This window comes from Ranitomeya imitator, chromosome 2, assembly GCF_032444005.1.
Source record: "Ranitomeya imitator isolate aRanImi1 chromosome 2, aRanImi1.pri, whole genome shotgun sequence".
NCBI lineage: Eukaryota > Metazoa > Chordata > Amphibia > Anura > Dendrobatidae > Ranitomeya > Ranitomeya imitator.
This window is the reverse complement of record NC_091283.1, coordinates 173245364-173269701: the sequence shown is the minus strand read 5'-3', so window position 1 is coordinate 173269701 and position 24338 is coordinate 173245364. Positions and strand designations below refer to the sequence as shown.

The 24338-nt window shown below is 42.9% G+C and overlaps 1 protein-coding gene across 22 annotated transcripts in view; it reads right to left on the bottom strand.

Moving 5' to 3' along the window:
* The window catches only part of RALGPS1 (Ral GEF with PH domain and SH3 binding motif 1), a 953479-nt gene that overhangs the window by 50653 nt on the left and 878488 nt on the right, over positions 1 to 24338 (bottom strand). For all 22 annotated transcript variants that reach the window (XM_069748007.1, XM_069747990.1, XM_069747991.1 and 19 more), the window contains one exon: positions 651 to 743. In XM_069748007.1, the coding sequence (XP_069604108.1) occupies positions 651 to 743 (93 nt within the window). The remainder of the gene's footprint in view (positions 1 to 650; positions 744 to 24338) is intronic.

The following is a 24338-nucleotide window of genomic DNA, read 5'->3' as shown; positions in this document are numbered from 1 at the left end:
TTATATTTCTTACAAGAATATGTATATCGTCCCCCCACAACACCAAAAATAAAGCCATTAGGCAGACAGCTTCCACTCCCAGCTTTGCTTCTCGCCCCAAAGTCTGACCTAGATTACGTTCTGTAAGTGAATGGTCTCACAACTGTCTTGTAACAGACCCATACCTTCCTATTTGCCCATAGCACTGCTCATCCTTGGCCTTTTGGTTCATGCATAGCATTGTAACATGTTGGCAGAGCAGGACAGAAATAAAACTGTATGAACATGTGAACACTTAGCTATTTTCACAGGCTAATATTCGGAAAACAAGTATTTATTCCTGATCATCTGTTGATATAAACATGCTTGATCTTTGGCTGACTGGATCTGTGGGCTATTTGGTAGCACATCAATCCCTGTAAACAAGAGATGTGCTGCTGACAACATTATACAGGGAAGGAACGACCGTACTAACAGTTCTACCATCAGCCTGTGAGGCCCAGGCCGTAAACACAATTGACTTTTATATAGAACACTGGCACTTGTTTATAGGCAGAAATCAGTCCATTGTAAGTGTGCCTCTAGTTTTCTACCATATGGGACCTGTGGAAAGCCGGATGCTTACTGTAGTGGCGGCCATTATTTCTTACTCTTCCACTAGAAATACTCACATGCTTTCTTTCATTGCCTCTCAATGACTTGGCCCCAAAGTAGAGAAGTGTTGATTCTGTAAGTGTCACCCAATAACGCGTCCATGATGAGAGCTAACACACAAAACAAAGAATTAAAATAACAGAAGAAGAGAAAAGACAACAAATAAATCCCTCTGAAGAAACACATTCTAAAATTGTAAGCTTAAGAGCAGAATTGAAATCTTTGCTGTTGAAGAATTATAACAAAGTAATGAATGCAATCAAACTAAACCACTACTACTTGTATAATAAAATGAGTAAGCTCATGGCCAATAAAGTTAAACAGCAACGCATAAAATCTAGAGTTTTATCTATCAAAAACGCAGGTAATTCCTATCTTCATCAAGATATAGCAGAATAATTTGCATTATACTACTCCTCTTTATACAATCTAAAGGATGACTCTTCTACTTCACAGCCCAACTATAATGAAACTAACCAATTCCTCACTAATATTAGCCTTCCCCAACTCATTTTGGAACAAATTAATCAGCTAAACTCCTTTTACTACAGATGAAAAATTCAACAATTCACAAATTAAAGGAAAATAAGTCACCGGGCCCAGATGGGTTACCTAATTAATATTATAAGATATTTAGTCATCTTTCATCTCCATTAACTTCCATATTCAACCATGCAGTCAAAGAGACTGCTTTTCTCAAAGACTCTCTCCAAGCCATTATAGTCGTGATTACAAAACAAGGCAGCGATCCCTCATCGGTATCTAGCTATAGGCCTATTCCATTGTTAAATTCAGATATAAAGACCTATGCTAAAGTGATTGCCTAAAGATTGCAAAAAGTTCTCCCGGGGCTTATACATTCAGACCAGGTCGGCTTTGTTAAGGGAAGGTAGGCTTTGGATGGAACAAGAAGAATTTTGAATTTGCCATCATCCACAGAGGATAGAAGTGCCCCCTCAATTCTATTATCACTGGATGCCAAAAAGGCATTTGACCGTATAAACTGGAACTACACATTTGCAACCCATGAAAAATTTGGGATTAAAGGGCAAATTCTAAGAGCCATCTTTGCTTTATACGCCTTCCTTTCAGCAAAAGTTTAACAGTAATTTTCCTAATTACTTCTCCATATCTAACGGTATTCGGCAAGGGTGCCCACTATCCCCATTACTCTTTACCTTGATAATTGAGCCATTTGCTGAATCTATTAGGTCTAATCATTAAATAAGAGGTATCATTGCAAATTCTAGACAGCATAAAATAGGACTCTTAGCGGATGATACTCTAATTACCGTTTCAGAAACTATAAATTCATTATGAGCAGTTTCCTCAGTGATTAAGTCATTTTCCTTGGATTCTCATTATAAAATAAATATAAAGAAATAAAAAATACTGGGCTTTTTCATAGATTCCAGCCTAAGAAAATTGCTGAAAAGGGAATTTCCTTACTCAAGGGATAAATTTTGTAATCTTAGATGAAAATCTCTGTAATATTCAGAGCTCCATACAAGATGACTTTGTCAACTGTGATAAATCCAATACATCTTGGTTAGGTTGGATTATTCTTTTTAAGATGATGATCCTTCCTAAGCTCCAATACATATTTCGTACTATCCCCATCCAAATCCCTGACCATTGGTTTAATAAACTGCAGAAACAATTATCCATTTTTATATGGCAATTTAAACCCGCATGGATCTCAAAACTTTCGCTGTTTAAACATAAGAAAAATGGTGGAATCGGCCTACCTAATATCTATGCGTACCATGCTTCTAATATCATTATTCAAAGTAGATACTGGTTCCTTGAATCCAGCAAACCTAGTGTTAGGTGTCGAGTTCCCGCCTCTGCACAGGGGGAATCTTGAATCACCTCCGCTGCGGTCTCCCATTCTTCTCCAGCCGCAGTGGAGCCTGCTCAGCGGAGATGTCAGTCCCAGCATCAGGCTCAGGCTGATACTGGGTGACTGGTTACTACTGTTCTTCCAGGCTCTGCCTTTGTTAGCCAGTACTGGTCAGCGGCAAGCAGACGTCTCTGGGACTAAGTCCTGCTTTTCCCCTTCTGAGCATGCCCAGGGTAAGACCTCTCATTGGAGGTCGGGGGTCACATGCTCAGATACTGCAGCAGCTCCCATTGGTCCTCTAGGAAGGTCCTGAAGTTGCTGCAGTTATAAAAGGTTCGCATGGCCACACGGCGCTAGTATGAATCCAATGTCTATGAGCTCAGCACCAGTGTGGTCATATCTGGATGCGGTTAGGGTTTGGCTGAAATAAGCCCCTAGAATACCGGCACCTCCGGTGAGGAGTTTGTATGAGTGTATTCAGGGCCTTGGCTGAAATAAGCCTCTAGAATAACAGCACTTCCGGTGAGGAGTTGTTTGTCTGTTTTCTCTGTCTGCATAACCACAGTTTGCTCTGCTTGGTAGCTGTGTACCTCTGTGAGGTTAACAGAGCACATCATCTTGTTCCTAGCGACTCTGTGGAGTTAACAGAGTTCGCTTATACCGCTATATAGCGCCGCCATTTGCCAGCAGCAGGTTCCTCTCCTGCACGGTGGACCCCGGGTTGCGAAAGCAACTAATAAAATATATATATATATATACTTGCTGTGTATCGCCAACCCTAACACCTAGCTGGACAGAACTTGAAAAAGCCTCTAATAATAACTCCTCTTTATCATCATTGATAATATCCCATATATTGGATCCATCTCTTCCTTTACCTAGTCACTCAAAGATAAAATCTTCAATCTCACTTTGGAAAAAGCTATATAGTATCTCAAAAACTAATAAATGTAACATTAATCCCAAAAAACTTCTCAATTTTTCATACAGCTCTACCAAATTTTCCATGTAAAAAATGGGAAAAGTTTGGAATTATAGTCGGTTCTTCACTTATAACAGGGCCTAAGTTAGATTCTGAACTGAACGGGAAACCACTGGGTAAATCTGACAGGGAGAAGGACTTGGGGATCCTAGTTAATGATAAACTTACCTGGAGCAGCCAGTGCCAGGCAGCAGCTGCCAAGGCAAACAGGATCATGGGGTGCATTAAAAGAGGTCTGGATACACATGATGAGAGCATTATACTGCCTCTGTACAAATCCCTAGTTAGACCGCACATGGAGTACTGTGTCCAGTTTTGGGCACCGGTGCTCAGGAAGGATATAATGGAACTAGAGAGAGTACAAAGGAGGGCAACAAAATTAATAAAGGGGATGGGAGAACTACAATACCCAGATAGATTAGCGAAATTAGGATTATTTAGTCTAGAAAAAAGACGACTGAGGGGCGATCTAATAACCATGTATAAGTATATAAGGGGACAATACAAATATCTCGCTGAGGATCTGTTTATACCAAGGAAGGTGACGGGCACAAGGGGGCATTCTTTGCGTCTGGAGGAGAGAAGGTTTTTCCACCAACATAGAAGAGGATTCTTTACTGTTAGGGCAGTGAGAATCTGGAATTGCTTGCCTGAGGAGGTGGTGATGGCGAACTCAGTCGAGGGGTTCAAGAGAGGCCTGGATGTCTTCCTGGAGCAGAACAATATTGTATCATACAATTATTAGGTTCTGTAGAAGGACGTAGATCTGGGTATTTATTATGATGGAATATAGGCTGAACTGGATGGACAAATGTCTTTTTTCGGCCTTACTAACTATGTTACTATGATTCGATTATAAACTTTGTCATTGAAAACCCAAGATTCTTGATGAAGAATTCTATGATTTTCTAGAGTTAAGGAAGTATATTAGAAATAAATTCACTTTACCTTTGACCCTTTCAAGAAAAATTGTTACTCTTTTAAAGAAGCCTACGAATAACTCAATTTGGAACATGAGGAATATCTATTTGATTTTTAACTCTAATGTCTCTTTTGAAAAACTGAATTATATGTGGAGATGGGAAAAAGATCTCAATAATAATTTCGTCCTAGATAAATGAGAAAAAGCGGTGGAACTAGCATACAAATCTATTAGCGCAAGCTTACATGAAAATTATTTAAAAATTTTATCTAGGTGGTTCTATACTCCCGGTAGACTTAAAAGCACATTTCCCGATCAATACGATTTATGCTGGAGGAAGGGTGCTCAAAAAGGTAATCTTCACCTATTCTGGGAATGTTCCATCTTTCGATAATTAGGAAAGAGGTGTCTTTACTATTGAATAAAATAAATGAGTCTCCAGTAAAAAATTCTACTCAATTGGCTCTCCTTTTTTTGGAAGCTGATGACCTCCCTGAAAAAATCTGACAAGTTTCTTTACATATTTTTTCTGGCATAAAAACTTGTATTGCATCAAAGTAGAAATCGATGGATACTCCCTCTATTTCTGACATAATTGATATTATGTTCTCTCATAACTCCTTTGAAATATCCTTAGCTTTAAGGAATATTTCTCTACCTAAATATAATTTCAAATGGTCGTCTTGGAACATAATTTTTTCTCCAAGCAAGAAAAGCCTCTTTATTTGATGTCTTATTACTTTGCCAGAATACTTTTAATCTATACTTTATTTTATATTATTTTTGCATTTGGTATGTTAATTGGTGTGGTGCAACTATGTTAAGTTGATCTTTATTTCCCTTCATTTTCCTTCTCTCCTCTTCCTCACTAAACACCTTTCCCCTTTTCCTTTGTTTGGATTCCTTCTTTTCCCTTCATTACTTTCCATGGACCCATAGAAGGGTCTTTCATGCAAAACGGCTGTCGTCCTTCCCCGCATTCCTCCTGCACCTGCCTGTCCCATGAACTTTGTCCACAGATCCACAATGGTTTAATAAAGGACTTTGTTGAAACAGCTCATGTCATGGGTCAGTGCTGCAACTTTTCTGCTCTTGCACATTTTAACGTAAGTTCACACTGCGTTAGCAGCAGCCCGTTCAGCACATACACTAATGGGCTGCTGTAATGCAAGTGCCGCCGTTTGCATTGCGCTAGCGCAGATAGAGCATATGCTAGCTCTATCTGCGCTAGCAGTGACGGACCCGGAAACGCTGCAGCCCGCGTCTCGGGGTCCGTCACTCAATGATGGCACATCCCTAGCGCACGCCCATTGTGGTCGTGCGCTAGCGATGTGTCCGACATTGCTTTTAATGGCGGCGTTAACGGACTACGTTACACCGCGTTATGCCGCGGTGTAACGTAGTCCGTTTAACGGACGACATGAACGCAATGTGAACATAGATGAATGTTTTTTCTTTCATACTGTGCACCTATGCCTAGAGCTTATATACCGCTGTTCTTAAAGTGCCGGTCGTCCGGAGCAACAGGTGTTAAATTTGCATGACCTTGTTGCCATTCATTTTTTTCTTTTTTTGTGGTCTTTATTATCACTGATGGCTGTGTTAAGACGTAATTAAAGGTAATTTTTAAGTACCGTTTTTTTTTTTACAATGTGAATTTTGTTTTGAAATATCTGTACAGATAATACTTTTTAAACTGCAACTCCCACTTCCTCTTTCAATATGGTTTCCTGTCCTTTGGATGTAGGAGCCTTGAGTACATGGCTGGAGCAACCATGAATCACAGAACACCATATCGTGTTCTATAGTGACCTCTAGTAAGAATAGCAATGAGTACAGGGCCCCAGTTTGGGGCTCAAATGCTAACATCAGTTTAGGAGAATCTACATTTAATGCTTCAGTACCTACTTCTGTTTGATGTCAGTCCAAGGGCCCGGTGTGTTTTAGTAGTCCTGCAGCCTTGTGATTCTCGTATGTCTTGCAGCGTTGTGTTTCTTAGGTCTGCAGCCTGACGTGTGGCCATGCATTTCTCGTTTAGGTGCTGTGGCTTGGTTGGTTAACCCCTTAGGCTTCTTTCACATTTCCGTCGGTAGTCGCCCGTCACAAAGTGTCAGCGCGACGTACCGACGTAAGTTTGTCCTTTCACATTTCCGTCTGTAGTCCCGGGGAGGAAAGAGAGTGAGTGCGAGATATCCTGCTGGGCATGCGCAGTCGGAAACACTGGATACAACGTACAGAAAAGCGTTCCCTTGAACGTTTTTTTTGCAAAAGACGGGCCGTCACATTCCACAGAATCCAGTGCACGACGGATGAAACGTGTGTCCATGCGTCGCGATACGTCGCTAATACAAGTCTAAGGGAAAATGCAGGATCCTGCAAATTTTTTGCAGGATCCTGCATTTTCAAAAAACGACGTATTGCGACGGCAGAGGAAAGACGGAAATGTGAAAGTAGCCTTACCGACCTCCGCCGTACTATTACAGCGGAGGTCGGATCCCCTGCTTTGATGTGGGCTCCAGCGGTGAGCCCGCATCAAAGCTGGGACATAGATATAAAGAACCCGGCACTCAACTTGAATTAAACTTGAGGTTTTTTATTCCGTAGTACGAAAAAACGTTTCGGCCTAGTGTGGCCTTCGTCAGTTACTTAATGGTGGTCCGCTTAAATAGATATAGTGCAGCTGTGAGCTGAGAGTGGCCGGGTCCTGACGCGGTGTCCACCGCTGTCAGCGTGAAAGCCTGGGTGTTTTGAACAGCTGACATGTGCCCGCAATAGTGGCTGATGAAATCGCGATTCACCCGCTGCTATTAACTAGTTAAATGCTGCTGTCAAATGCTGACAGCGGCAAATAACCGGTGCTTCCACCCATCGGGCCGGAAATGCACGCATCGCCGACCCCCGTCACATGATCAGGGGTCAGCGATGCATCGGCATAGTAACCAGAGGTCTCCTTGTATCATATGGGTTGAGCCTGCCGCCTTGTGTCTGGCCTTGTGTGTTGGGCCTACAGCCTCGTGTCTGGCCTCGTGTCTTGTATGGTGGGCCTGTCACCTTGTGTCTTGGGCCTGCCACCTCATGTCTGGCCTTGTGTCTTGTGTGTTGGTCCTGCCACCTTGTCTCGTGGATTCTGTCTGCTGCCTCGTGTCTTGTGTGTTGGACCTGCCACTTGGTCTCTTATGGGTTTGGCCTGCTGCCTTGCACCTTGTGTGCTGAGCCTGCCGCTTCGTGTTTTGTGTGTTTGGCCTGCCACCTTGTGTTTGGCCTCGTGTCTTGGTTGTCGTGCATGCCACCTCGTGTCTTGGGCCTACCACCTTATGCCTGGCCTCTCGTGTCTTGTGTGTTGGGCCTGCCGCCTCATCTTGTGGGCTGGGCCTGTTGCCTCAGCTCTTGTGTGTTGGGCCTGCCACCTCATGTCTTGTGTGTTGGGCCTGCCAGGTTGTGTCTGGCCTCGTATCTTGTATGTTAGTCTTGCAGCCTCATGTCTTGTTTTAGCCTGCCGCCTTGTGTCTTGCCTGTTGGGCTTGTCACCGTGGGTTAGGCCTGCTGCCTTGTGTATGGCCTTATGTCTTGTGGATTGGGCCTGCCGCCTCGTGTCTTGCATGTTGGGCCTGCCGCCTCGTGTCTTGCATGTTGGGCCTGCCGCCTCGTGTCTTGCATGTTGGGCCTGCCGCCTCGTGTCTTGCATGTTGGGCCAGCCGCCTTGAGTCTTGCATGTTGGTCCTAACGCCTCGAGTCTTGCATGTTGGGCCTGCCGCCTCGAGTATGGCCTCATTTGTTGTGGGTTGGGCATGCCGCGTCGGGTATGGCCTCCTGTCTTATCGATTGGGCCTGCCGCCTCGGGTCTTGTGGGTTGGGCCTGCCACCTCTGGTATGGCCTCATGTCTTATGGATTGGGCTTGCCTCCTTGTGTCTTGTGCGTTGGGCCTGCCGAATTGGTCTTGTGGGTTGGGCCTGCTGCCTAAGGCCTCATTTTTTTTCTGTTGGGTCTGCTGCCTTAGGTATGGCCTTATTTCTTGTGGGTTGGGCCTGCCACCTAGGGCCTTATTTCTTGTGTGTTGGGCCTGCCGCCTCGGGTCTTGTGTGTTGGGCCTGCCACCTCGGGTCTTCTGGGTCGGGCCTACCGTATTCAGACTTGTGGATTGGGCCTGCTGCCTAGGGCCTCATTTCTTGTCTGTTGGATCTGCCGCCTTGGGTATGGCCTCATTTCTTCAGAGTTGGACCTTCCACCTGGGGCCTCATTTCTTGTGGGTTGGGCCTGCCGCATCTGTTATGGCTTCATGTCTCATGTTTGCCTCATGTTTTCTTCTGTCTCACGGCATGACTGTGGTGATTTTATTGAACAACAAGGAGGGGCCTTAATAAAATGCAGTCCTGAGGGTAGCTTGGAAGTCCAACAGATTTCCAGTCAATGCCTCATACTTGAATAGTATATTGAACAGGTCAACATTTAACATATATGTCCTCTAGGTAGGAGGTGTAAATGGTGGAGATAATCAGAATTAAACCATTGTTAAGTCCAGTGTGGGGAGTCTCAAAATGGACAGGTCAACTTTTAGCTTAGCAAAATATATATGTCCCAGTTATCCTTCTAGTTGGAGTTGGTCAAGGTTGTGATAAGCCAAATGAAATCATTATAAGTCCAGTTAGTCTTAAGGGTTTGGAGTCATAATTTGGACTGGTTGGCATTTAAGTTTGTTAATCATTTTAGGGTCCAAGTTATCCTTCTAATGGGATTTGTAGCGTAGGCAAGGCTAAGATGAACAAAACTAGTGTAAGTGCAGTGATGCTCCCTGTCTGGTGTCATAAGATGGACTTCTAAGCATTTAAGTTGGTAAACATCTACATTTCAGTTTACCTCCTAGTTGGAGGTGCAAGATGGATATGGCTGCGCTAAACTGCATAAAACCACCGTAAGTCCAATTAAGGATCCTAGTTAAAGTCACAAAATGGCCTTGTGGACACTAAGTGGTTAAACTATCAATAACTTAATCTACCCTATTGGTATGGAGTGTTAAGAAGAACTTGATTGTGCCGAGTCTGTCTGCCCTCCTAATGGCGATGTGAGTTGGACTCGCAGGTATGAGGGCTGATAAACCATCAACATCCTAGTCTGCCAAACTGGAGTTGCATGAAAAACATGATTATATTGGGTCTGGTGAAAATATTCCAAGAGCAGTTTATATTCCTTGTTGAAGTTGGAAAATGGTCTTATTGGAAATTAAGTTGGTTGAAACATTATACCCAATAAGTATTTCTGGATTGAAGTCATAAAACTGGTAGATTGCACTAAGTGGTTAAATGGTTAAATATCCATGCGCTTTTGGAGAGAAAACACAACAACTCTGCAATAAACTTATACGGGGAGGAATTGATGGACAAGTGAAAATGTCCCCTCACATATCAGACTCCTGTGGCGAAGGAGGAACATCTTCCATAGTGAAGATGAATGCCTTCGCACAGAGAGAAGACCATTCTATTTTTTACTCTATAACAGATACATCCATAAGGTACATGGTTGACAGGACGGGTTTAAACAGCTTGATTTAAGACCATCTGAGCTTTGACCAATAATATATGAGATCTATATTTCTTTCTGACCTAGTTGCTTTCTCATGAGGGAGGGGAAATGGAGCATCAGAGGGGATGGTTATCACTTGGATTTCTTAAAAACAAATCTATTTAGCATTTAATGGTTTTCAACTAACAATCTTCATGGTTGGATTGTATTATTGGCATCCATTTAAGATGTGGAACCGATGCCATTATAGAGAATAGGATAAATGCCATCATTTCTAAATGAATATTTGATTGTGCTATTCTTTTATATTGAATAGCTAAGATCTCTCTCTTTTTTGCCTGTTCTAGTTGTATCTGCTCTTAGTACTTGGCTGTGGTAACCAGAAATTTTCTAAGATGGAAATCTTGAACTAAAATTGTTTGCCATTTCAGCTTAAATACATTTCTTAGGACTATTTAATTAACGTTACATCCTAAGGCCCCCTTCACACGGCCATTTTGTGTCCGTATGCAGTCCATTTTTAAGGACCGCAAATACAGACACGCACACCCATTTTATGCAGTGGTGGTGCGCACGTCAGGTTTTTCACACAGACCGTATGTCTGTGTTAAAAATTTGCAGACATGACAGTTTAAGCGCAGCATGGACAAAATACCTGCCGCACACGTGCACACTAGTGATGAGTGAATGTGTTCGACCAACGTCTTATCTGAGCACGCGTGGGTGCGATCCAAGTATTTGGGCTTGCTTGTATATTATGTTCGAGACTCTGCCGGCTACAAGATTTATAATACCAAAGCCAGGCAGCATACTAGATACTAAGGGGAGGATAGAGCACTAGATAGTGCCACACTGCCCCTCACCCGAAAGGAAACCCAACTCCATACGAACCATAGAGAATAGGAGTACACTAGGAGCATATAGGTAGTTAGAAAAATGTAATATTTTATTAAATCACATATAATTTACATATTAGTTTGAAAGTGCAAGTAATATACAAAACATATAATTGAATACAATGCTAAAGGATGGTAAAAACGTGAGTGGGTATCCGTTGTGTACACCGTCATAGGAGCCAACATGCATACCAAAGGGTGGAAGAGACCTACTGCTGAAAATCCCTGTCACACTATCCATGTGAGATGCCAAGAACGGCGTAAGGTGACAGGTTAATAAAAGCGGCTCTTACCAAAGTAGGGCCAATGTGAGGCACCGAGACTGGGCACACCGGATAGGATCCACAAGCCAAACCCCCGACGTGCGTTTCGCCCACGAATGAAGTTCCTTTGATCCACCTCAGTTGTGGATCCTGGTTCCCTCTCATGATTCCCTGTTGCTACCCGGTTATTGTTCCTTTTGAGCCTTTTGATCCTATGTATTATTTTCTAATTTCTTATATCACGGAATGGTCCTTCTGTCTGTGTTCATCCCCTGCCCTCCGTACCAGCTTCCCCTCCGAGTGGGTCCCCATTTGGGATCTTTGGTTTTAACTGTTATTTTAATTTTATGCATTTTTCTCATGTGTATCTCTTTGTATGTTTTTTAGCAGTAATCCTTTGATGTCCGTATGACTGGCACTTTCCCATTTCCATATCGCTGCCAGCATCAGCAGAATTTCTACCACGTTATAACTGCTATCTTCTACAAACAACATGAATGTGACCTTCAAGGCTTTTATTCACTACAACTTATGTTATCATTATTCCTTTATGATAGTATTATTGTGGCAGAGATTTGTGTCAATGTTATATATCAGCTGTTTTCCTATTATTATATTATCTCTATGGTTCGTTTGGAGTTGGGTTTCCTTTCGGGTGAGGGGCAGTGTGGCACTATCTAGTGCTCTATCCTCCCCTTAGTATCTAGTATGCTGCCTGGCTTTGGTATTATTATTATTTCTGTGTTTATCACAGCTTTTTTCAGGCCCAATATGGACTTCAGAGCACGAGACTCCACATGGCATGCTCAAATCAACGATACTTTCAAGGATGGTTTTAATGGGGGTTTGGAGGGGTCAGGTGGTGACCTACAGGAGACCATCGGACGTTTTAAAGATCTTTTAAAAAAAGGACAAGGGTGTGGTGGAACCATGCCTTTCTCGAAAAGTACCTGGAGGGGGGGTTGATCCCCCGCGGACTTAGAGTCCAGGTCTTTCCGTCATTTCCCATTTTGGATGAGGACTTCAAAAACAGGTGGGAAGAGCTTTCAAACACCTGTTCCGTTGGGTTCATGACACTGCTTAAAGGCCTGGACTTGTCTAAACTTGACGAAATAGAGACTGAGATTGAGGCTGTTCAAACGAAACTTAAAAAAGATATGTCGGGGGATGCCCTAAAAAAATTGAATGACGATATGGACACTGAATTGCAGAAATGGGTTAATGAGATTCAAGGCCAGAAAGCTAAGAAATTTAAGCGTGATGTACAAGATAAGCAGACTTCTAATGTTTATAGATGGCGTGGTGTGGGTGACCGGTCACGCCCCCGCTTTAGAAATTTCTCAAGTTCCAGGTCGCGTTCCAGATCAACCAGATCTAATGCTCTCTCCGATGATACAAATCCCCCACGCATGGAAGCAAAGGCTGAACAATCTGGACCCAACCCACGTACCAAAAAGATTGTTACACGACAAACATCTAAGGCTGTGAATGCGGCGGGTAGACAACAGGGGACAAGCAGTAATGGGGGCCTCCAGGTACTTAATCTGTCAACACGGTCCCTTTCGGACACTCAGATAGAGGTCCTGAGTAAGGGGTTAAGTTTTTCACCTACTAACTCTTTCAATTATTTTCTAGCTATGAAGGACCTCCATCTCTTTTCTAGAAAACTCGTTTTGAAAAAATTACATCATAGGAGTAACCCTGCCCAGGAACCTCTATCTGAGACGGAGAGGGAGGCCTTACAGGCTCTGGAGGATTTATTAGAAGAACAATCAAATGACCCTCAAGGTAGGTTTCCACCTGCTTGCATGCCCAGATCAACTAAATTCCCCCCCTTGTCGCTATGCCCTGCGGTAGACATATTTACTTGTTTGGTCACTGAGGATTTCAGACGCCTATCCTCAAGACGCAAATTTGATAACCTTACATCTAAACAGAGAAAAGCTATTAAAGAGTTGCAGTCCTTTAAAGATATTGTAATTAAACCGGCAGACAAGTGGGGGAACATAGTGATCTGGCCATGCGATAAATATGAAAAAGAGGCGTTTCGCCAGTTGAGAGACACCTCCACGTACACAAAATTAACCCATAGTCCTCTGTCCTCCTTCACGTCTCAGCTACAGGCTATCCTGGGCAGGGCCTTTGACGAAGGGATTATAGATAGGAAAATTTTGGAAGGCCTAACAGTGAGGTCCCCAAAGATACCAACTTTCTACTTGCTTCCCAGGGTCCACAAGGACCCCGTCAACCCATCCGGGCGTCCGATCGTGTCGGGCATTGAGGGCCTATGTGACCCTGTTTGCAAATTTATCGACTTTTACCTTAAACCTTTAGTCGAGATATTACCATCTTATGTTAAGGACACGACGGACGTCCTTACACGGGTTGACGGTGTTCTTGTGGACCCTGGCGTCCTCCTGGTCACCGCCGATGTGCAAACTCTATACACGTGTATTGATCATGAGCAAGGTCTAGCTGCAGTCCGCCTCTTCTTGGGGGCCTCCGACTTGGGCGGCCCCATGTGTGGTCTAATCCTCGAGTTGCTGCGCTTTGCCCTGACCCACAATTTCTTTACCTTTAAGGACGCATTTTATCTACAGAAACGCGGCACAGCCATGGGCGCGGCCTGTGCCCCCTCATACGCCAATCTCTTCCTGGGCTCATGGGAGAGATATATTTTTGGCGATGGGGGGGTTCGGGCCGCGGACCATGTGCTGTGCTGGCTTAGATATATAGATGACGTTCTCTTTTTGTGGGAGGGAACGGCGCAGCAGCTCGGGGATTTCATGAGAACTCTTTCAATATTAAACTGACATACAATTTTGATCCGCAGGTCTCTTCCACCCTTTGGTATGCATGTTGGCTCCTATGACGGTGTACATCGGGGGATACCCACTCACGTTTTTACCATCCTTTAGCATTGTATTCAATTATATGTTTTGTATATTACTTGCACTTTCAATTTAATAAAATATTACATTTTTCTAACTACCTATATGCTCCTAGTGTACTCCTATTCTCTACGGCTACAAGATTTGCGGTTGTTAGACCGCTTCAACACGTGGGGATTCCCTAGAAGCTGCAAATCATGCAGCCACAGGGACTTGAACATAATATAAGAGTACTCCCAGATGCTTGGATAAAACCCGAGCATGCTCAGATTAGACGTTATCTGAGCCCATTTGCTCACTTGTGCACATGGATGACATCCATGTGTCATCAGCATGACACGTACCAGCACCTGGAAAGAAGTTCACTACTGAAGGCAGCTCTCATCATTGTTGCCTGGTCTCCCTGTGATCAGCGCGACAATGATGGAAGTTGTATTCAGCCCCACTGTGTACAATCTGTGTAAAATTAAGAATTAGGCCAGTTTCACATTTGCGGTTGAGTCCGCAGCAGCGTCTTGTCCGCAACCACATGCAAAAACACATGTTAACTCAGCGTTTTTTATCCGCATCAGCTTACGCATGACGGCAAAAAAAAGCTGCATTTGCATGCTTTTTCGCTTTTTATGCGCATGCGTTCGATATTTTTCAGGAGGGCGTATCTCAATGGGCGTGTCTAAATCAGTTCCTGGACATGCGCAGTTCAAAGAACGCAAGCGCATCGAATGCATGCGTACGCAAAGACATGCGTACGCATGCATTCCCATAGACAGTAATGCGTTTTTTTTATGCACTCATCCGCATGCCTGCGCATATTTGACGGAAAAAAAGGCCGCCTCAAATATTTCTACATGGTGCGTTAGCCACGCCCCGCCTACCACGAAAAGACGTATGCGTAAGCAACCGCAGGCGAACGCATGCAAACGCATGTACCTGCGTCCACAACGTGAAAGATATGAAATCAAGACGCATGCGGATGTACGAGTCAGAAACGGTGCAAACACAACCGCAAATGTGAAACCGGCCCTACATTTAAAAAAATGGCGTGGGCTCCCGTATAATATTTATAACCAGCAGATTTAAAGCCCACAGCCGGGGGCTGATGTTAATAATCTGGGAAAAGGGACAATATCCCAAAAGATTCCCAGGCTAATAATAACAGCTTACAGCTATTTACTTAAAACACTAAATAAAACACTCAAACCGGCAAAGCTTAAACAGAAAGCAGTGGGTTTATATTAATAGCCTGGGAAGGGACAATGGATATTGCCCCCCCCCCTCCCACCGTCCGTCCTTAGCAGCTGCAGAAATGGCGCATCCATAGGATGCACCAAATCTGGCACTTAGCCTTGCACTTCCTACTTACCTTGTGGCGGTGGCAAGTGGGGTAATAGGGTTTGGGTTAATGAGACCTTTCTATTGTCAGGTGACAGCAAGCCCAGGGGTTATGAAAGGGAGAGGCGTCTATAAAATGTGCCCATTAGTAACCAAATAGTAAGCTTTGAAATAAACACAGAGCAAGAATAAATTCCTTTATTTGAAACTGAACGCAACTCCCTGTTTTACATATTTAAGAACTAGATGGAGGCCCAATCACTTGGGTATTCCAATATGCTGGTCAGCGTACTTCCGGTGCAGCGCTGTGGATTGTGAGATTCGAGGACGACCAGATGGAAGTGGATGACAGACAATTTAAGGCAATTATATAAATAGATAAACAAAGTTATACTCACCTTTACGCCCATGTCCCCTGTAAAAGACCAAAAATAGTAAACAACCATATTCCTCAGCTGTCTGACGAGAAGATAATCCGTACTGTCCCACGCCGTAAACCATCTCTGCTGCATCTGGATTTCTAACTGAATGCTGGGTGGCATGATGCAACCATTCAGGCTGATATCCAGGAGCCAATGAGCTGCTTACAGCTAGATTCAGTGACGAGCAGTGACGTCAGAGAGGTTACCGCAGGTCACTGAAGCTGCAATTCCATGGGCCGATCACTGGGCCTCAGTGAGATCAACGCTAAATAAAGTACTAAATATCTAAATATTTCTTCTGGTTTTTGGCATTCTGGGATGCTCAATCTGAACTTGATAGCGTAGAGTTGGGTAGATATTTTGAATAATTTGATAATCATTGACAGCAGAAGGGCTACTTATATGGTCCAGATCTTGGCCTTGGGGGAAGCCTTACTTCAGTGGAAATTGTCAACAATATTGGGTTTGATGTTACATAATATTTTAAAGGGAATCTGTCACCCCCCATCCCCCCCAGGTTTTTTTTTAACTAAAAAAGCCATCTTGTGCAGCACTAATGCTGCATTCTGTCAAGGTGGCTCTTTTAGTTCGGGTCCCTGCCAACGCTGAAATAATCGTTTTTATAATTTGTCCCTCATACCTGCAGTTTGTCAGGGGGGCATGTCTTTTCCCCCCTGACACAAACGCCTCCCAGCCATCACTCAGGGCCTCCGTGCGCCGCCTCCATTTCCTTCCTGAACATCCCCAGCGCTGTAAGTTTTTTTTTGTTTTTTTTCTGGCATGCGCAGTTTGCGCTGCCCTTCGACTCCCATCACATGATGAGAACTTACAGGTTCCCTTTAAGCAAGTGCGGTTTCTGGAGCCATTGTCCACTAGGAACCCTACTCAAGGCCTTACTAAGGTTTCCAGGTTCATCGAATCACTTGACTTCTGTGATAAATATAGACCCTCTCTGATAAAAAATAAAAATAAAAAAAAATTGTTGTAACCAGTAAAAGAATTTCTTTTTTTAAACTTTTTGTTGGCGCTTTTTTGTTGGAGCTCCAAATCGATAAAGTCATTATCTTGAATGACTGATATCTAAAACTTTCATAATCTTCCTTCCTTAAGCACTATTCGTTGAGCTAGGATATTCTTGGGATCTTTCTTCAGGGTTAAAATCTAAGAGGGGTGCTTCCTCCCTATCAGAGGATTCCTTGGTCATCAACTCTCAGGTGCTGTCATGGGTGAGGGGAAAACATGAGAATTACTTAGCGGTAATTTGATTTTCCTGAAACCCATGCCAGCACCCCTCCCTGTGGCTTATGATTAGTGGTGGTTCTCAATCTTCTCTTCTCAATGAAGAATAGGTTTTAGTGAATATATAACTAATAACAAAAATAATAGTTATAATTTGGTGACTCCTACTTAACTTCTTAGAAACAACATTGAAGCAGGAAGTGGCAGTAGCCTTTTTATTTGGTGTTCATGGCTTCCTGTCCATTGATAGAGGCAGATTCAACTCTCTCAAGTACTGTCATGAGTTTCAGGAAACTCAAATTACCGGTAAGTAATGATCTTTTTTCCATATAAGAAAATGATGGTAAAAACTGAAGAAAATCATATCAAACACACTGATGAAAAATGGTTAAGTCACTGATGCCTGAAAAAGGCCTAGTAGTGGATCTGTCTTATACTGAAATGACCATGTACCCCACAAAACGCTACAACAGAAGAAACAAAGAGCTTTTATTGGAGAAAGTCACACCTCACTACACAGAATAGTTGTGTGCAGCAGGTGCCCTCTTGTGTCTGTCTTTAGTAATGCACATATATTGTTTTGTATTTGGAGAACCCTCTTGTGAATATTTTCAAATAGTGCACTACATAACACATTTGACATGTATTTTGTACCAGACACAGAAGTAAATGGATGGCACACCCAGATGTAACTAAATATGGGCATATTCATTTAGCAGATGAGAAAAAAAGTTTTACCGACAAATTAGGCTGTGATCACATGCTATTTGCAAACTATGTTTTAGCTCAAGTACTGAGAACGTATCCATGGGTCCTCAGTCCTTTTGGTGCACACTGGCATATATGCATTGACTTTACTACTATGACTAATATTCTATGCAGGAGCCATTTTAGTTTTACAAAGAGGGGCTATTAAGGACATATGTATTGTATACAGGTGCTTCTCACAAAATTAGAATACCATCAAAAAGTTAATTTATTCTGGTCTTCAATACAAAAAGTGAAACTCATACATTATATAGAGTGATACATTGATAGAGTGATTATATACAGAGTGATCTATTTCAAGTGTTTATTTCTGTTAATGTTGATGATTGTGGCTTACAGCCAACGAAAACCCAAAAATCATTATCTCAGCAAATTAGAATACTTTATAACACCAGCTTGAAAAATTATTTTAAAATCTGAAATGTTGGCCTACTGAAATGTATGTTCAGTAAATGCACTCAATACTTGGTCGGGGCTCCTATTGCATCAATTACTGCATCAATGCGGCGTGGCATGGAGGCGATCAGCCTGTGGCACTGCTGAGGTGATATGGAAGCCTAGGTTGCTTTGATAGCAGCCTTCAGCTCATCTGCATTGTTGGGTCTGGTGTCTCATCTTCCTCTTGACAATACCCCATAGATTCTCTATGGTGTTAAGGTCAGGCGAGTTTGCTGCCAATCAAGCACAGTGATACTGTTGTTTGTAAACCAGGTATTGGTACTTTTGGCAGTGTGGACAGGGGCCAAGTCCTGCTGGAGAATTAAATCTCCATCTCCAAAAAGCTTGTCGGCAGAGAAAAGCATGAAGTGCTCTAAAATTTCCTGGTAGATGGCTGCGCTGACTTTGGTCTTGATAAAACACAGTGGACCTAAACCAGCAGATGACATGGCTCCCCAAACCATCACTGATTGTGGACACTTCACACTAGACCTCCAGCAGCTTGGATTGTGGTCTCTCCACTCTTCCTCCAGACTCTGGGACCTTGATTTCCAAATGAAAAGCAAAACTTACTTTCATCTAAAGACAACACCATGGACCACTGACAACAGTCCAGTTCTTTTTCTCCATGGCCCAGGTAAGACACTTCTGGCGTTGTCTATTGGTCATGAGTGGCCTGACACAAGGAATGGGACACTTGTAGCCCATGTCTTGGATACGTCTGTGTGTGGTGGATCTTGAAGCAATGACTACAGCAGCAGTCCACTCATTGTGAATCCCCTCCACATTTTTGAATGGCCATTTCTTCAAGGCTGCGGTTATCCCGGTTGCTTGTGCACCTTTTCTACCACACATTTTCCTTCCACTCAACCTTTCATTAATCCTTTAGTAACAGAGCCAATTTGGTACTTAATGACACAGCCAATTTTTACAATTCTAACCACTTTCACTTTATGAAGTTATAGCTCTGGAACGCTTCAAGGTATCCCACTGATTCTGAGACTTTTTTATCGTGACATATTGTACTTCATGTTGATGGTAACATTTCTTTGATATAACTTGCATTTATTTATGACCAAAATGAAAACTTGGCAAAAACGTGGAAAATTTTGCAATTTTCAAACTTTTAATTTTTGTACCCTTAACCCCTTCATGACCCAGCCTATTTTGACCTTAAAGGGACACTGTCACCTGAATTTGGAGGGAACAATCTTCAGCCATGGAGGCGGGGTTTTGGGGTGTTTGATTCACCCTTTCCTTACCCGCTGGCTGCATGCTGGCTGCAATATTGGATTGAAGTTCATTCTCTGTCCTCCATAGTACACGCCTGCGCAAGGGAAGATTGCCTTGTGCAGGCATGTACTACGGAGGACAGAGAATGAACTTCAATCCAATATTGCAGCCAGCATGCAGCCAGCGGGTAAGGAAAGGGTGAATCAAAAACCCCAAAACCCCGCCTCCATGGCTGAAGATCGTTCCCTCCAAATTCAGGTGACAGTGTCCGTTTAATGACCTGGCCGTTTTTTGCAATTCTGACCAGTGTCCCTTTATGAGGTAATAACTCAGGAACGCTTCAACGAATCCTAGCGGTTCTGAGATTGTTTTTTCGTGACATATTAGGCTTCATGTTAGTGGTAAATTTAGGTCGATCATTTTTGTGTTTATTTGTGAAAAAAATGGAAATTTGGCTAAAATTTTGAAAATTTAGCAATTTTCAAATTTGTAATTTTTATTCTGTTAAACGAGAGAGTTATGTGACACAAAATAGTTAATAAATAACATTATCCACATGTCTACTTTACATCAGCGCAATTTTGGAAACAAAATTTTTTTTTGCTAGGAAGTTATAAGGGTTAAAAGTTGACCAGCGATTTCTCATTTTTACAGCAAAATTTACAAAACCATTTTTTTTAGGGACCACCTCACATTTGAAGTCAGTTTGAGGGGTCTATATGGCTGAAAATACCCAAAAGTGACACTATTCTAAACACTGCACCCTTCAAGGTGCTCAAAACCACATTCAAGAAGTTTATTAAGCCTTCAGGTGCTTCACGGCAGCAGAAGCAACATGGAAGGAAAAAATGAACATTTAACTTTTTAGTAACAAAAACGATCTTTTAGCAACAATTTTTTTATTTTACCAAGGGTAAAAAGAGAAACTGGACACCAAAATTTATTGTACAATTTGTCCTGAGTACGCCAATACCCCATATGTGGGGGGGAACTACTGTTTGGGCTCGGAAGGGAAGCAGCGCCATTTGACTTTTTCAATGAAAAATTGGCTCCAATCTTTAGCGGACACCATGTCGCGTTTGGAGAGCCCCTGTGTGCCTAAACATTGGAACTCCCCCACAAGTGACCCCATTTTGCAAACTAGACCCCCCCAAGGAACTTATCTAGATGCATAGTGAGCACTTTGAACCCCCAGGTGCTTCACAAATTGATCCGTAAAAATGAAAAAGTACTTTTTTTTCACAAAAAATTTCTTTTAGCCTCAATTTGTTCATTTCCACATGAGCAACAGGATAAAATGGATCCTAAAATGTGTTGGGCAATTTCTCCTGAGTACACCGATACCTCATATGTGGTCACAAAGCACTGTTTGTGCACACGGCAAGGCTCGGAAGGGAAGGAGCGCCATTTGACTTTTGAATGAAAAATTATCTCCAATCGTTAGCGGACACCAAGTCGCGTTTGAAGAGCCCCTGTATGCCTAAACATTGGAGCTCCCTCACATGTGACCCCATTTTGGAAACTAGACCCCCCCAAGGAACTTATCTAGATGCATAGTGAGCACATTGAACCCCTAGGTGCTTCACAAATTGATTCGCAACAATGAAAAAGTACTTTTTCACAAAAAATATATTTTGGCCTCAATTTGTTCATTTCCACATGGGCAACAGGATAAAATGGATCCTAAAATTTATTGGACAATTTCTCCTGAGTACAGTGATACCTCACATGTCGGGGTAAACCACTGTTTGGGCACACGGCCGGGCTTGGAAGGGAAGGAGCGCCATTTGACTTTTTGAATGAAAAATTAGCTCCAATCGTTAGCGGACACCATGTCGCGTTTGGAGAGCCTCTGTGTGCCTAAACATTTGAGCTACCCCACATGTGACCCATTTTGGAAACTAGACCTCCCATGGAACTAACCTAGATGTGCGGTGACCACTTTAAACCCCCAAGTGCTTCACAGAAGTTTATAACGCAGAACCATGAAAATAAAAAATCATTTTTCTTTTCTCAAAAATTTGTTTTTAACCCGCAATTTTTTATTTTCACAAGAGTAACAGGAGAAATTGGACCCCATAAGTTGTTGTCCAGTTTGTCCTGAGTACGCTGATACCCCATATGTGGGGGGGAACCACTGTTTGGGCACACGTCGGGGCTCAGAAGGGAAGTAGTGACAATTTGGAATGCAGACTTTGATGGAATGGTCTGCAAGCATCATGTTATGTTTGCAGAGCCCCTGATGTACCTAAACAGTAGAAATCCCCCACAAGTGACCCCATTTTGAAAACTAGACCCCCCCCAAGGAACTTATCTAGATATGTGGTGAGCACTTTGAACCCCCAAGTGCTTCACAGAAGTTTACAACGCACAGCCGTGAAAATAAAAAAATAATTTTTCTTTCCTCAAAATTATGTTTTAGCAAGCAATTTTTTATTTTCACAACGGTAACAGGAGAAATTTGACCCCATTAGTTGCTGCCCAGTTTGCACTGAGTATGCTGTTACCCCATACATAGTAACATAGTAACATAATTAGTAAGGCCGAAAAAATACATTTGTCCATCCAGTTCAGCCTATATTCCATCATAATAAATCCCCAGATCTACGTCCTTCTACAGAACCTAATTGTATGATACAATATTGTTCTGCTCCAGGAAGACATCCAGGCCTCTCTTGAACCCCTCGACTGAGTTCGCCATCACCACCTCCTCGGGCAAGCAATTCCAGATTCTCACTGCCCTAACAGTAAAGAATCCTCTTCTATGTTGGTGGAAAAACCTTCTCTCCTCTAGACGCAAAGAATGCCCCCTTGTGCCCGTCACCTTCCTTGGTATAAACAGATCCTCAGCGAGATATTTGTATTGTCCCCTTATATACTTATACATGGTTATTAGATCGCCCCTCAGTCGTCTTTTTTCTAGACTAAATAATCCTAATTTCGCTAATCTATCTGGGTATTGTAGTTCTCCCATCCCCTTTATTAATTTTGTTGCCCTCCTTTGTACTCTCTCTAGTTCCATTATATCCTTCCTGAGCACCGGTGCCCAAAACTGGACACAGTACTCCATGTGCGGTCTAACTAGGGATTTGTACAGAGGCAGTATAATGCTCGCATTATGTGTATCCAGACCTCTTTTAATGCACCCCAGGATCCTGTTTGCCTTGGCAGCTGCTGCCTGGCACTGGCTGCTCCAGGTAAGTTTATCATTAACTAGGATCCCCAAGTCCTTCTCCCTGTCAGATTTACCCAGTGGTTTCCCATTCAGTGTGTAATGGTGATATTGATTCCTTCTTCCCATGTGTATAACCTTACATTTATCATTGTTAAACCTCATCTGCCACCTTTCAGCCCAAGTTTCCAACTTATCCAGATCCATCTGTAGCAGAATACTATCTTCTCTTGTATTAACTGCTTTACATAGTTTTGTATCATCTGCAAATATCGATATTTTACTGTGTAAACCTTCTACCAGATCATTAATGAATATGTTGAAGAGAACAGGTCCCAATACCGACCCCTGCGGTACCCCACTGATCACAGCGACCCAGTTAGAGACTATACCATTTATAACCACCCTCTGCTTTCTATCACTAAGCCAGTTACTAACCCATTTACACACATTTTCCCCCAGACCAAGCACTCTCATTTTGTGTACCAACCTCTTGTGTGGCACGGTATCAAACGCTTTGGAAAAATCGAGATATACCACGTCCAATGACTCACCGTGGTCCAGCCTATAGCTTACCTCTTCATAAAAACTGATTAGATTGGTTTGACATTGGTTTGAGATTGGTTAGATGTGGGGGTAAACTACTGATTGGGCACACGTCGGGGCTCGGAAGGGAAGTAGTGGCGTTTTGAAATGCAGACTTTGATGGAATGGTCTGCGAACGTCACGATGCATTTGCAGAGCCCCTGATGTGCTTAAACAGTAAAACCCCCCCACAAGTAACCCTATTTTGGAAACTAGACCCCCAAAGGAACTTATCTAGATATGTGGTGAGCACTTTGAACCCCCAAGTGCTTCACAGAAGTTTACAACGCACAGCCGTGAAAATAAAAAAATAATTTTTCTTTCCTCAAAATTATGTTTTGAACGTAAGATTGGCTGGAATCAATGGTGGCGCCATGTTGCGTTTGGAGACCCCTGATGTGTCTAAACAGTGGAAACCCCTCAATTCTAACTCCAACACTAACCCCCACACACCCCTAACCCTAGTCTCAACTCTAGCCATAACCCTAATCACAACCCTAACCCCAACACACCCCTAACCCTAATCCCAACCCTAACCAGAACCCTAACCACAAGCCTAATCTTAACCCTATTTCCAACCCTAGCCCTAATTCCAACCCTAACTCTAAGGCTATGTGCCCACGTTGCGGATTCGTGTGAGATTTTTCCGCAACATTTTTGAAAAATCCGCGGGTAAAAGGCACTGCGTTTTACCTGCGGATTTACCGTGGATTTCCAGTGTTTTTTGTGCAGATTTCACCTGCGGATTCCTATTGAGGAACAGGTGTAAAACGCTGCGGAATCCACACAAAGAATTGTCATACTGCGAAAAATACAACACAGCGTTCCCGCGCGGTATTTTCCACACCATGGGCACAGCGGATTTGGTTTTCCATTGGTTTCCCTCCCAATTGCTACACCCAGAAACCCCTCTAACCTTATTAATATTCCCTGCATGCCTGCTGTCTCTTTCAATTGTGCCCTTTGGAATTCTCGCTCTGTGTGTAATAAACTCTCCTTCATTCATGACTTCTTCCTTTCTAATTCTCTTAATCTCCTGGCTCTTACTGAAACCTGGATCCAGCAGTCAGACACCACTGCTGCTGCTGCTCTTTCATATGGTGGACTACACTTTTCTCATACCCCAAGATCAGACAACAGAGCAGGTGGAGGCGTTGGTCTGCTCCTTTCACCCAAATGTACCTTCCAAGTTATTCCCCAA